General features: G+C 56.9%; 1 protein-coding gene across 5 annotated transcripts in view; it reads left to right on the plus strand.

The window, feature by feature from the left end:
- The window catches only part of DAB2IP (DAB2 interacting protein), a 52,052-nt gene that overhangs the window by 3,812 nt on the left and 35,793 nt on the right, over window positions 1-12,447 (plus strand). For 3 of the 5 annotated variants that reach the window (XM_083374928.1, XM_083374926.1, XM_083374927.1), the window contains exons 2-3: window positions 4,611-4,714; window positions 11,302-11,420. In XM_083374928.1, the coding sequence (XP_083231054.1) occupies window positions 4,611-4,714; window positions 11,302-11,420 (223 nt within the window). Of the gene's footprint in view, window positions 1-990; window positions 1,194-3,627; window positions 3,707-4,610; window positions 4,715-11,301; window positions 11,421-12,447 lie in introns of those variants that run through there. The other 2 variants (XM_083374929.1, XM_083374930.1) reach the window with 2 other exon arrangements.

Below are 12,447 nucleotides of genomic sequence, written 5' to 3' on the forward strand. Positions count from 1 at the left end.
CAGCGGCTGTCTTGGAAAGCCTGATCCCAGCAGGATGGTTTGACAGAGGAGGGGAAAGGAGGCCACCCAGATACTTTTAGGAAATGTAAACGGCACCGGGTTTCATTACGATGCCGGGAAGGTAAACAAAACCTTCCCAGGTTTGGCCGGCCTGGCAGGGTTGCTCACCAGTTTGAACTTGTCTTCGGTTAGAGCTGGAAGAGAGATTTGTTTGCATTTTGACTTCCAAAACAGACGCAAAGTTTAGACGGTTATGTGTCAGTTTTCATTTGCTAAATCACCATCTGCAAGAAGCGTCTTAGTGGAAAGGCACGTACAGGAAAACACACATCGAAAGCAGTGAGGAACGACATCAACCAGGCTTAGAGGTGTCCCCGTGGACTTGAAACAGGTGCAAATAGACCAAAAGAGAGAGATGCCAAAATGGGCTAAGATTAGGAGAGGTTCCCTCCAGCTTGAATGTTTCCTTGGACGGTTTCCAGAGACTGGGCAATAAATTTATTTGCCCACAGCACAACTTGCAATAAAGATCCTCGCCTTGATAATTGTCAGGGTAAGAAAGATGTGGTTGAAAGTCTGTGAGCACTTCTCCACCCAGGAAGGGGAGAGGGGATGGGGTTCTTTCCCCCACCCCCTTTCTTCCCCTGCACAGGTCCTGTGAGTGACCCAAGGACCAGTCCTTTCCACACAACCTGTGCCAACGCAAACACTCCCCCTTTCCTTGTGTTCAGGGCCCAGAACTGCTCAGGCCTGGGAAATACCTGAGCTCACTTGAGGTGAAGCAGCTCCCGCGGTGGGTGGGGGTGTGGCCTAGGCAGGACAGGTAAATCCAGTTCCACCTGGTTCTGCAGAAGCCCCGCCCTCTTTAAAGAGATCGGAGGGTGTCGGGATTTTCTGCCAATGGGTTGCCCAGAAGGGAGCCATCAGATGACGGGAGAGGCCAGTTTTCATTGGCCAGGCCGCTTTGGAAGAGAATCGGGGCGCCTCTGTGTGTTTGGGCCTCTTCCCCAGCCTTCCTCCCCTCCTCTGGCTCCCGGGCCCCTCTCAGGCTGTGGACTTACTCCGGGAAGACCTGGGCCCAGGACCCGCTCCCCTCACCCAATGAGGTCACCCTCTTCCGCCACGAGCCTCCCTCGGGAGCTGCCCAGCTGCTCATGGCACGTGGGCTTCTGACGGGCACTGGGTCCCCTTCGGTGAGTCACTCTGCTGAGCCTCGAGAACTTTGCAGAGCTTGGGGGTCCCTCCCGGCCGGGCCGGCGTTGCTTTCCCGACGTTGGCTTCCCTGTGGCCTGGAGGGGCCGAGAGGCAACTGGTTCCCGAAGGGGGAGCCCCTGTGGGGCGGGGGAGCTGCAAGGCAGAATTGGGTGGGGGGCTCCAGTACCTGGAAGCCAGGCCTTTAGTGGTTTGTCGGTCAAAAGCCCCCCCCCCCACCGCCCTGGGGGCAGAGTTGGTGCCTGAGAGGCCTCCAGCTGACCCCCCCCCAGACTCCCCCCTCCCTCCCAGAGGAACCAGCAAAGCTTCCTCGCCTTCATGGTTTCTGAAACGCTGCCTTCTGTTTTCCAAACAAGCATGTTTCTGTTTCATTTTGTTTGGTGTTTCTGGAAATTATTTTGCTTTTTTGAATTCTCTCTCTGCTTTGTGGTGTTTAGCAAAGTTTGTAAAAATGTTGCCTGGCTCTTAAGGAAAAAGAAAAGAAAACAAAGAAAAAGATACGAAGTTAAAGATATTGCTAATCCGAAAGAGGAAATAGCTGAAACGACTTCCATTCCTCAGGGGGAAACGCAGCTCAGAAAGGCCACTTGGGAACGCCCCCTCCCTCTAAGTAAAGGGGGCTTGGCAGGAGGGCTAGGGAGGGGGGCTGAGTACTTTTTAAATCTTTGCTGGCTCACATTCAGAGGCCTGTTTGCGGTAGCTTGGAATCTGAGGTAGACTGCCTCTGGACATGGAGGTTCAGAAGGCAGCTGCTGACCTTTTTGTCAAAGGCGTTATGCCGTCAGAAGCCCCTCCTTGAACTGCCCAGGTCCTGTCATTAAGGGGCAGTTCAAGGAGCCTTCTCAAGCCTTCTGTACTTGCCTTGAGAAACCAAAGGGGTGCTTCAAAATGCTAATTGTTATTTTTAATCGGGTGTCGCTGTGGCCGGGACAACCTGCTGCCCCAGGGCGGGTGGATCTTCTGCCTGTGGAAGGAGAGGGGCCGTCTCGGTTTGGCAGCTTTATTTTTGAAACCAGGTCTGAAGAAGAAAGATGCACAAAGCTCAGAGCGGGTGTTGGTGAGTGTGCATTTCTGTATCTGCAGTCTCAGCAACAAAGGAAGTGGGACCCACACTAGACTCCTGTGAAGCTGTTGTGTCCACCACACATTTGGCCTCCAAGAGGCAGGAGGGAAAATGTGAGAATCTAAAGTCTCGGTAGATCTGTGTAGGCTTCACAGAGGCTCCAGATCCTTGGCATGTTCACAGCAGCTGAGAGTTTGCCCTCGAGAGATAAATGTGGGCAGGCGCCTTGGAGGTCTTCTAGTCTAACCCCGCCCCCAATCCAGCCATTCTGTCTACAAGGCTCCTGCCCAGAGGACGGGGCTAGACCCCAACGATGCCTTCTGGTCACTAGACCGTATACAATCTCCCTGCAAAGTAGGACGGCTTTTGCATGGTCTGCGAATCTCTGTGGTGTCCGACAGCTGTTGCAGATGTGTGGAAGCCCCAGCTCTTCTTAGAACTGGGGAGACAAACAGGAAGCCCCCCTCAGTTGCAAGTGCCGACCGTCTCTTTGGAGCCTTGGTAGCAGCATCCACCTGCCAGAGACGGCCTCCTTCCTACCGTGAAGCAAGCAGACCCCCCTCCAGATTTGCCTTGGGAACCTGGCCAGCTTCACCCTCTGGGGAGAGTGGATGAAGGCCTGTTGGGGTAGGAAACGTCTTCCCACTTGGAGGTTGGCACGGAGGCAGGGAGCGAAGCCGGGTCCCCTTCGCTGCGCTCCTGCACCTGCCTCTGAGCCCGACGAAGCCTCTCCTGCCCACGTGGGCCTCGGCCAGATGGAAGCTGCTCGTTTTCAAGTGGCAGAGGCAGGATGCAGTTTCCGAGCGGGCAGCTCAATGTCTTTTGAGACGCAAGAGAGTCGCTTGGGTGCCCGATGAATACCTCCTCGCAAGAAACTCTGCTAGCGCTGCAGGAGATTAGCCACCCTCTCCAAACCACTTGGAAGAGAGCGGGTATCTGCACGCAACCCTCCAGCGCCTGGATTTCTCCCCTGGGACATGCGGTAGTTTTTCGAAAGCAAAGCCTGTTTTGATTCCAATGACAGAGGTTTGCCTTTAATGGAGACCAGTAAGACTTACTGTACTCTCCAGATTGTTAGACTACGGCGACCAACGTCAGAAGAGTGATAGCACCAGACTATGACTAACAAACGTTCTTAAAAGCCACCTGGAGTTGCTTGACGTCGACATGGGTGGCATATAAATTTAATAACTAAATAAATACCCGGCACCAGTTTCCGTGCGCGGCAGCATCCGAAGAAGTGAGCTGCAACTCCGGAAAGCTTTGAATGACAGTCAGGACAGGTGCTGCCAGCCCCCTCCTGTTCTCATCTCCTCCTTCATGCCGGATCAATGAGCCCAGCTAAACTTGGAAGGAGAGAGCCTCATAGAAACGTTCCTGGATCAATTTCACCAGCGATTGATCCAAATCCTGCTTGGTGCCAACCGCCAGGTACGTTGGCGGTTGAAGGAAACGGTGTTTCTTTGTGTGTGTTGAGAGAAGAAAGAACGATGGGGAAGATCATTCGAAGCCCCCAAGTCCGAGGGGTTCCGATGAGGAGCATTTTGGGAGCCTCGCTGAGCGAAGTGCCCGATTTTCTGGAAATGACGGACCCATGAGTCATCCAATGCGGGAAAACAGTCGGAAGGCTGGCTCCGCTTTTCTTTTCTTTCTCTTGCAGAAATGTCATCTTTTATTCTTTGAAGCTCCTGTCTACATCCAGCCTGGGGAGCTGGGCTGATTTTCTGCCCAAGTCCCCTCACCAACAGTTAGGAACATTGAAGCCTCGTCTGATACCTAACTGGGGGGTGTCTTTGGCTCGATCCAAATCACTGAGGCAGCTGACTTACTCCAACTTACCCTGTTTTTTGTACTTCTCTGTTTATATGTTGTTATTTTTAATACTGTAGGCCCCCCAGAGTTACCCTGGTGGTAACATGGGTGGCCCATTTATTTACTTATTGATAAGTAAACAAATCCACGTACTCCACTCTGCAGACGTTTGGAAGAGTGAGTTGCAGCCAGTCTGGCCTCTTCCTTTCCCTTCTCTGCTGGCCTATTGAATCCGTTTCTTTTTGGGTGACACCTGGAGCCCATCGCGTTTCCCATAATGCCCTTGGAAGCATGACTTAAAGGGGGGGGGCTTCTCGGTTCCCCCAAAATTGTTTGTGCAGAAGGAGTGAAAATCTGGGATTGTATTTCTCACCGCCGGGTGTGAATCCACTGTAAACCCTCACCAAAGCCTTGCTGGAAAAGAGGGGTGGGGGGGAGAGTAGGGGGGGCCCACTGTCATTCTTGCACAGCCTTTTCTCTCCCCCCCAACTCAACATTCTTCCCTTCTTTGTGTCATTTGCAGACTCCCCGCCGGAAAGGACTGGGCAGAGACGTGGCATGCCGGGTGGGGCCCTGGAGAAGAATCCCAGCATGGAGTTGGCAGCCACCACCCCCTTCCGGGTCACGGTGAGTCCCTCTTTCTGCCCTCTGTCCGTGTTCTGGATGCCCCATGGTTGGGGGTCCTAGGAAAAGGAGCCAGCACATCTCTTGCAAGTGGCAAGGAGTTCTGTAGGAGGAGGAAGTGAGGGTGGGGCTTTATAAATGACATAGGTGGCCACACCCCCAGCTGGTGATTGGCTCCTGGCCTCCAAAGGCGGAGCCCCTTCGGCCATAGAAAGCCAGCACTGAATTTTGACCAGCTGTTCATGCCAGGCTCCTGCATCAAAAGTAATTTATCTGAATTTATCCCAAAATAAAGGATAAAAGAAATCCTTTCTTGAATTTGTCCCTGCTGTGGGGGAGCAGAAGCTTCCTTCCCCGCCTGCCTCCCTTCCGCAGCCCCGATTTTCCATGGTTTTTTTTATTCCAAGAAACAATCCATCCAAGAGTGGCCGGAGGGAGGATTTAATGGGAAAAAAGAGCCCCTCTCTTTCCTCTCTTTGGCTGGGGGGGGACACTTGTCCAGCTATTATTTCTGTTCCGTCAGGGCTGGGGGGGGGCTGCTTCCTTGCCTGGCATCGGGGGGGGGGGCTGCCCTTGAGAACGAAAGGAGAAATTCCACTATGGTTTATTTTTATTTTTATCTGCTTTGGTTTCATTGAGCGAACTTCATTTTTTAAAACAAGTGTAATGTAACAGAAAATTATTCTATAAGCAAGCCAGTGACGGCGTATCTCGCACCACCCGGCTTTGAGGGGGCAGGGGACGTGACCCAGGGACAGATCAGGCTGGGGGCCTGAAGATGTCCCCATGCCCGGCCTGCCTCCCCCCCACAGCCACCTCCAGAGGGAGCAGGTGCGGTGGCGCCTGCGAGGAACCGGGCCTGGCACCTTCCATGCCCACCTGGTGGTCTTCTCGGAGGCTCTCCTTCAGCCTGATGCCCCCCCACCCCGACTCCACTTCCTGCAAGCACCTCAGACCCCGGGACAAGGGAGCCCGTCCCCTTGGGGCCAGGGAGGAGGCGAGTGGGATTCCCGCCCCTGCCCCTCAGCTCCTGCAGACCAACTCCTGCCACTCGGCTGCCCCTCCGCCTCTGAGCAAAGCATGTTTTAATGGCGTCCTTTTCCGCCTGGCGGAGTGAACTCCGTTCTCCGCAGTGGGAGCCCTCGATCTTTAATTGAAACCTAATTGTTTACTAAACCGCTTGAACCGACAGGGAAAATTACTATAATTTGGGTCTGTGGATGATTCCCTTCTCCATGGCTGTTTTTTTTAATAAAGAAAATGAAGAGGAAAACCCTCTTACGGGTATTGAATTTTAAGGGGAATGGGCGCATTACCGTCCGTGATATATAAACATCTGAGTGATTATCATTAAACTATCCGCGGCCACCGGGGGCCAGTAAGAAATTATATGCAAATCGTTTGGGGGGGATCGATCGGTGGGTTCAGGCGATGCGAGGGGAAGAGAGGACGGACGGACGGACTGGCCCGCCCCCCCCCAAGTGAGGCCCAGCCAAAGTCCCAAATCCCACTGGGGAGCAGATCTGCCCCCCCCCCTTCCTCAGCTAGAGCCAGCAACCTGCCTGAAGAAATCCCATCTCAACTTCCTCTATCCAAACCACTCTCTGCTGTGGATTATGGGTCTGAAGATGCAGGAGCACTGAACGGTGTTTGGAAGATGCAGCCAGGGCTCCCCAGATGGTATCTGTGGCTGCTCACGATGATGGGATTTGTATTCCAGGCTGATGAGGCTGCCTCAAATGACCTGCTGGGGCAGGTTGATGTTTTTGGCATCCCTTGAGCCTCAGTTTACCCTTTACTTCAAACTCTTAAGGGGGCAGGTTTAGTTCTGGCTTTGCACCCCCTTTGCGTTTGGCTACATTTCTGGGTTGAAATTTGAGCATGTTGGGGCAATCTGGTGCAGTGCTGGTGGTGACTTTTCCTCCAGAAGAAGCAAGTTAGTGCTTGCCTCTTGAGGCAGTGAGTTCCATGGAACAGGGGATCCGTGCCACTCAGTGACCCATGATCCCAGCCCAGAGACCTTGGCCCCCTTCCCTTCTCCGTTCCTGTCCCCTTGCCAGCCCCGCGGCTCTGCCTGCCGGGCCGTCCTTTGGCCTCCCTTCCAGCACCAGGCCGTGCCCGCTGCTGCCAGCCTGCTTCCTCTCCTTGCCACCGCAGCGGCAGCCGCAGCAGCGGAGGACATTGATTTCCATCTGCTCTTTCCAACTTCCGTTGCCATGGTGACCGGATTTCGTTTCTCTGCCGTGCCGGGCCTTTTTCTCCAGTTTGGATGAACTGGTCAGGGAGGAAAAGGGCCAGGGGTGGCATGGCGGTGGGCATGTTCCCACCCAGCCTTTGGGCAACGAGCTTGGGAAAGGGGCTGCGTGGTGAAGCTGCCCTGCCTCTCCGTGGAATTCTCTTTCCCACCGGAGGAGGAGAGGCAGGGGGAGCCCTCTTGGCTACCCACGTCTCTCCCCAGCCGGGTCGGAGGGCCCCGTCTTGGCCAGTCCCCCCTCAAAGGCTGGAGCATCCAGCCTCGTCCTTGGTGAGAGGGCCCCTGCGGAGGGCCCCAGCTCCTGGGCCTTGCTTTGCTTGGCCTGAAGGATTTTCGATTGAAACCCAGGTTTTTCCAGGATGTGAAATCCAGCCAGTAGATACGAAGCGGCCTAACCCTTCCACAAAATGCGCACCACTTGCCGACACAGATGGAAAAACCACAAATGTTTGCATGCATCCGGAAGGATGGGAAGCAAAGCCACGGGAGCTCACGAGAGGCGGATGGATTGCCAAGCTGGTGTCTACATTTTTACGAAGCGTTTCAACATACGTCCTTCCTCAGAGACGCTGCAGTTAAATTCTTGAAAACAATGCGTTGCTCTCCATTTATTCCAGAGCGGGGCACTCGACTGCTCTGCCACGGAGGGGGCCGCCGGCTTCTCTGCACACTCGCTCTCTTCTGCCACGGCCACGGCATTAACCGTCACCCGGATGGCGAAGGCGTTTTGCACCAGCACTGGCTGTGTCCCGTGGCCAAAGTCTCGCAAGTTTTGATCAAGAAGCGTTTTAAAAAAGAAATGCATGTAAGGGTTCCGTTTTGTGACCATTTTGAATGCTAAAACGGCCTACGACGCTGTGGGCGTTTAGGCTGAGGTTTGTGGGTGAGCTCTCCGCCTCCAGCCAGTCGAGAGAGCGGGCCCTGCAGGGTCGCCAGCCGTGGCCCCTGCACGGTGGCTCTGGCGGCATGTCCCACCCACCCTTTCTCGGGGGGGGGGCACTGTAGGGATGCAGGTCAGGAAATGAAGCCTTCTTTTCCCTGTCCAGAGGGGGAAACGGGGCCAGGAGAGCCGCTGGGGAGACGTTGCAGCATTTTATTTTGTGGCAGCTGCTTGTTCGATTTCAAGCCTTGCCACGATCTGGCAGTCTTAACAGAGGTTAGATTGTTTCTGCTGCCTCAGTTCTCCAATCAGAGGGAAGGGGATGACAGGAGGCCAGGGGAGTATCATAAGGTTGGAGAGGACCTTAAGAGATCATCTAAACCAGCCCCAGCTCTGTGCAAGATTCACTCAAAGGTCACTGACAGATTACCCTCCGGCCTCATCTCAGTGAAGCCCAGCCTGAACCTCCTTTTCTTGCCATCTGTGAAAATCTCAGTGTGTGTTCTTCATCAAGTTTCTAGTCCTTGCTGAAGCGGACAGAGGTTTTGCAAGGAAATGCTTGAGATCTTCTGAGCCTCCCTTCCAGATATTCCCCCAACATTCGGCCTCTTTATCGGGAGCCAGACTCCAGAAGTGGGCACTTGCTCAGGTCCCCAACGGAGACCCTCGTCCTGTCCGAAGACGCCTCCCCGGGGGGCAAACGAAGTCTGTGCTGCTTGGCGCCTCCTGGCCTCTCCTGCATGTCCGTGGCCACTGCCCTCCTTTTAAAAGTGCAAAACGAGGCCGGGCCGGCCGACCGGTGATCCATGGCTGACCAGGAAGGATGCCAATGCCGGGCCGATTGTGCCTGATGAAGGTGGGCTAGGAGCCTGGATGCACAGGAAGGCGAATAAATTCCTGCCAGCCAGCAATGATTATCTCCGCTGCTCTCCAAAGATTCTCCTCTTCTTTCGCACCGGGTTTCAAATACCCGCTTTTGATTGGGATCTACTGCTCTCTGTTGGAAAATAAATCTCGTGGCGTTTTCTGCCAAGCACCGGAGATGCTTAAAGACGAACGTTTCTAGATTGATTTGGAAAAGGCTCCAGGCCCTTTTTTCACCTCGGCTCCATCCGTCTGCGCGCTCTCCGAAGTCTGCCAATTGGTCTGGGCAGCTTCCCAGCCACGCCGGGTGCCCTTTACTCCCACGGGGTCCCATTCTGAGTTGCTGTGGGGCTGGAGAAGGGCAGCAAACCCAGATGGCACCTCTGGGAGACGCCCAGGGTGGCTGGAGAAAAAAGGACGGTGGGAGGGAGAGGGTTCACAGGCCTTTGGACCGGGGGGGGGGTTTAGCATCCTTAGGGGCAGGGAACAGGGGAGGCAGGATGCTCAAGGGACGTCTGTTTTGGTGAGGTGCTCTGCAGCCAACCGGGTACCCCCAAGGGCAAGAGCCAAGATTCTCAGGGCTTGGGGGTCCAGTTAACCCTCAGCACCTGGTAGACTGTCTCTAGCCACGGAGGCTCCGATGGACGGTCCTGGTTCACCTCTTAGGTGAGGGAGCTGCAGCCCAGCGGATCTGCAGGGCGCCAGGCTGGCCACTCTGGCCCTCAGGCCCCCGTTCCCTGCCGGTTGGAAGCCTTCCCTGCCAGGGGGCCGGGATGGGCCGTGTGTAAGGGGGTCCTGGGCCGAATCTCAGCCATTAAAGGGGTCAGGTCAGAAGAAGGGGAGGTGGGCTCTCTGAGGCCGGGGACCAGGAGTGCTGATGCAGAGCAAAACCCTCCCTGCCTCCCCTTAACAACACCCTTCTCACGCCCGGCAAGGCCGGGTGTATAATTTCCTAAGGTATCTGTAGCCATGGTGATAAGGAAGGTATAATTACCTCCACTGGGAAAGGCAGGTAGATAACGCAAAATATTTTGTCCTTCCTCCCGTGAACAATAACATGGCGCTGGGTGGTCTGGAGTTTGCAGCATCTCCCAGTCCATCTGATTTATCCTGCGTCCAAGCCGAGGGCGCCCACCGGGATTCCTCTCCCTGTCCTGGGTCCTTGGCAGGGCAAACACTGGGCACCCCTTTGGGGCAGGTGTGCCAGGCGACACTCACCGCCCTGTCTCTGAGGTGGGCAGGTGTCGGAGAGAGCCGGGCAAGGCCCCTTTCGGCAGCCCCTTGTTTGTGTTCTTTGCCTCTCTGCCCTGGCTCTGAGCAGTGAGGGGTTGGGGCTGGCAGCCTCCCCTCTCCCAGGCACGCCCACCTGTGCCACTGCTCTGGTGCTCTGCTGGCTGCACACCAGGTGGAGCGGTCCCAAAGCAGGCAAAGGCAGCTTGGCAACCCCAGACAAGGGGGGGGGGGCTTCACCTGCAGCCGGTGGCTTTGGGGTGACTTTGCTTCTGACCAAAATGCGGCCATCTCCAAGGCCCGAATCACCCAGTCACCAGGGAGCCAGACCTGCTGTGTGGTTGGAGAAAGCGACTCGGACAGTCAGTTCCCTTGGCTTCTCTTTCCTTGTCTGAAATTTGGACGGGGGTCGTTTTAGGGGCTGAGCTTCACCCTCCAGGAATTCAGTGGCTGGGGAGGGGTCCCAGACAGGCTGGGTCTCCCCTTCCTCTCCCTCCTGGCCAACAGAGCTGCCGGGCCTCTCGTCCAGAGGCACAGAAGGGCTGCGCCTGAATCGGGCGCTGTGATTCAATAGGCGAGACCCATTTTCAGCCCCTAGAACAAATAGGCTTTTCTCGGCTTTTCCAGAAACGGGCCGCGGACGATGGTGGTGACGATTGATTGAGTTTCTAGGCTGCCTGACTTTCTGGGTGGTTTGCAAACAGTTTAGAACAGGAAAGCAAGACAATAAAAACACCGGGATAGGAAACCCAGTAGACGTGGCAGAAAAACAGGGCGGACGCTAAAGGGAATTGGGCTAAAAGGTGCCGGGGAGGGAGCGCAGGGGGCGGCCCTCGGCAGGAGGCTTGCTAAGGTTTTCGGGGCACGGAGGAAACGCTCCCCAAAGCACAGCCGAGGATTAGGGTCCGGGTTGGGAGAAAGGCCGGAGACCCGCTGCAAAAGAGGAGTGCCAAGTGGGAAGCCAGAGGGCCCTAGCCTGGTTGCGCAGGGGAGCCGGGACCCCTTTTTCTGGGGTCCCCAAGATTGGCCAGAGTCAGCGCCAGCTTCTCTCCCATCCCGGCCCGAGGTCTGGAGGGGGGTCCTGGAGGGCGAAGACCTCCTGCCCCCTTGCCTGGGGCTCAGCAAAGAGTGCCGGGCACCCTGCTACGGAGGGGGGAGGCCCCTTTCCAGCCACCCCCCCTCCCCACGCCCGATGCTGATGTGCCAGCCGTTGCAACACGCCCGGCTTGTGGCGCTGCGTGTCTTTTTTTTCAACGCGAGCGGATGGTTGCCAAGGAAACCGAGGCTTGGGGAGTCTCGCCGCTCGGCTGCTGGGCGGCTCCCCCGGCCCGCCCGGTGACGCCTGTCCGCCTCTCCCCGCAGGGCTTCCTCAGCCGGCAGCTGAAGGGCTCCATCAAGCGGACCAAGAGCCAGTCCAAGCTCGACCGGCACAGCAGCTTCCGCCACGTCCTCCCGGGCTTCAGGAGCGCCGACCATGCCAGGTGAGAGCCCCGGGGGGGGAGGGGGGGCGCCGCGGACGACGGCTCTGCCTTCTGCCCCGGCCGGAGCGGCGCTGCTTCCTCGGAGGGAGGGGAGGGGGAGCGGCCGATTGCGGCTCTTCCCCAGGGAGGGGGCGGCTCAGAGCCTCCCCCCCCCCGCTTGCAGCCAGCTTGCGCCCGTGGCGGCGTGCGACGGTGCGGGGAGGAACGGCGCTCGCCGTCGCCGTCCTGGCCGGGGAGGATGAGGAGCGGCCGGCCGGCTGCTGCCCCCGCGTGCCTGGCGTGCTCCGGTGGGCCATTGAGGCTCCGCCGTGTGGCGGAGGTTTTCCCTCTTGCCCGGGAAGGGCGTTCGGCGGCTACCTGGGATTCTGTCGGTGGGGAGGGAGGGAGAAACTGGATTTCTCCGGCGCCCATGGAGCCCCCCGCCGAACCTGAGCCGGGGGCAGGAGATCCGCCGAGCCGGGGGCTTTGGGGAGCCTGGAGCCGCGTGGGGAAGAGACGCGTGGCCGTGGCCGGATTATCCGTGGGGATGCGACTGCCACACCCCTCCCGCCGCTGAAGGCATCTTTGCTGGTGATTTGCTGCGCTACGGTTTGTAACGGGTGACCTAATTTTCTAATTTCTGGGGAAATGGGGCGGGGGCCGAGGAGAGACTCGCGTGCAGCAGCCTTCGGGCTTCGATGCAGAAAGCGAGGGTGAGGAGTGGGCTACAGCCCCCCTTCCCCGCCTTTGCCACCGCAATGATGGTCTTCCATCAGCCTCTGCCCAGCCCCTGCCTTCCCAGAGGCTGGGCATTTTCCCCATGTGGTGGGCGAATCCTGCAAGGTGCTACTGGTTCCTTTTAAAAATCCGTGCCTGCTTTTTTTCGGGGGGTGTCATCACTTCTGTCAGCATTTCCTATGATGCCACCACAGCCACCGCAGCCTCTTGCCAGCCGGAGATGGAGGGTGGTCCTGTGGGCATCATGGCAGGGAGTTTTTAAACCAGCCTCTGGGCAATGACCGGGTGCCGGTCTCTTGGCTCCGGTTGG

This window comes from Vipera ursinii (assembly GCF_947247035.1).
Source record: "Vipera ursinii genome assembly, chromosome: 16".
Classification (NCBI taxonomy): Eukaryota; Metazoa; Chordata; class Lepidosauria; order Squamata; family Viperidae; genus Vipera; species Vipera ursinii.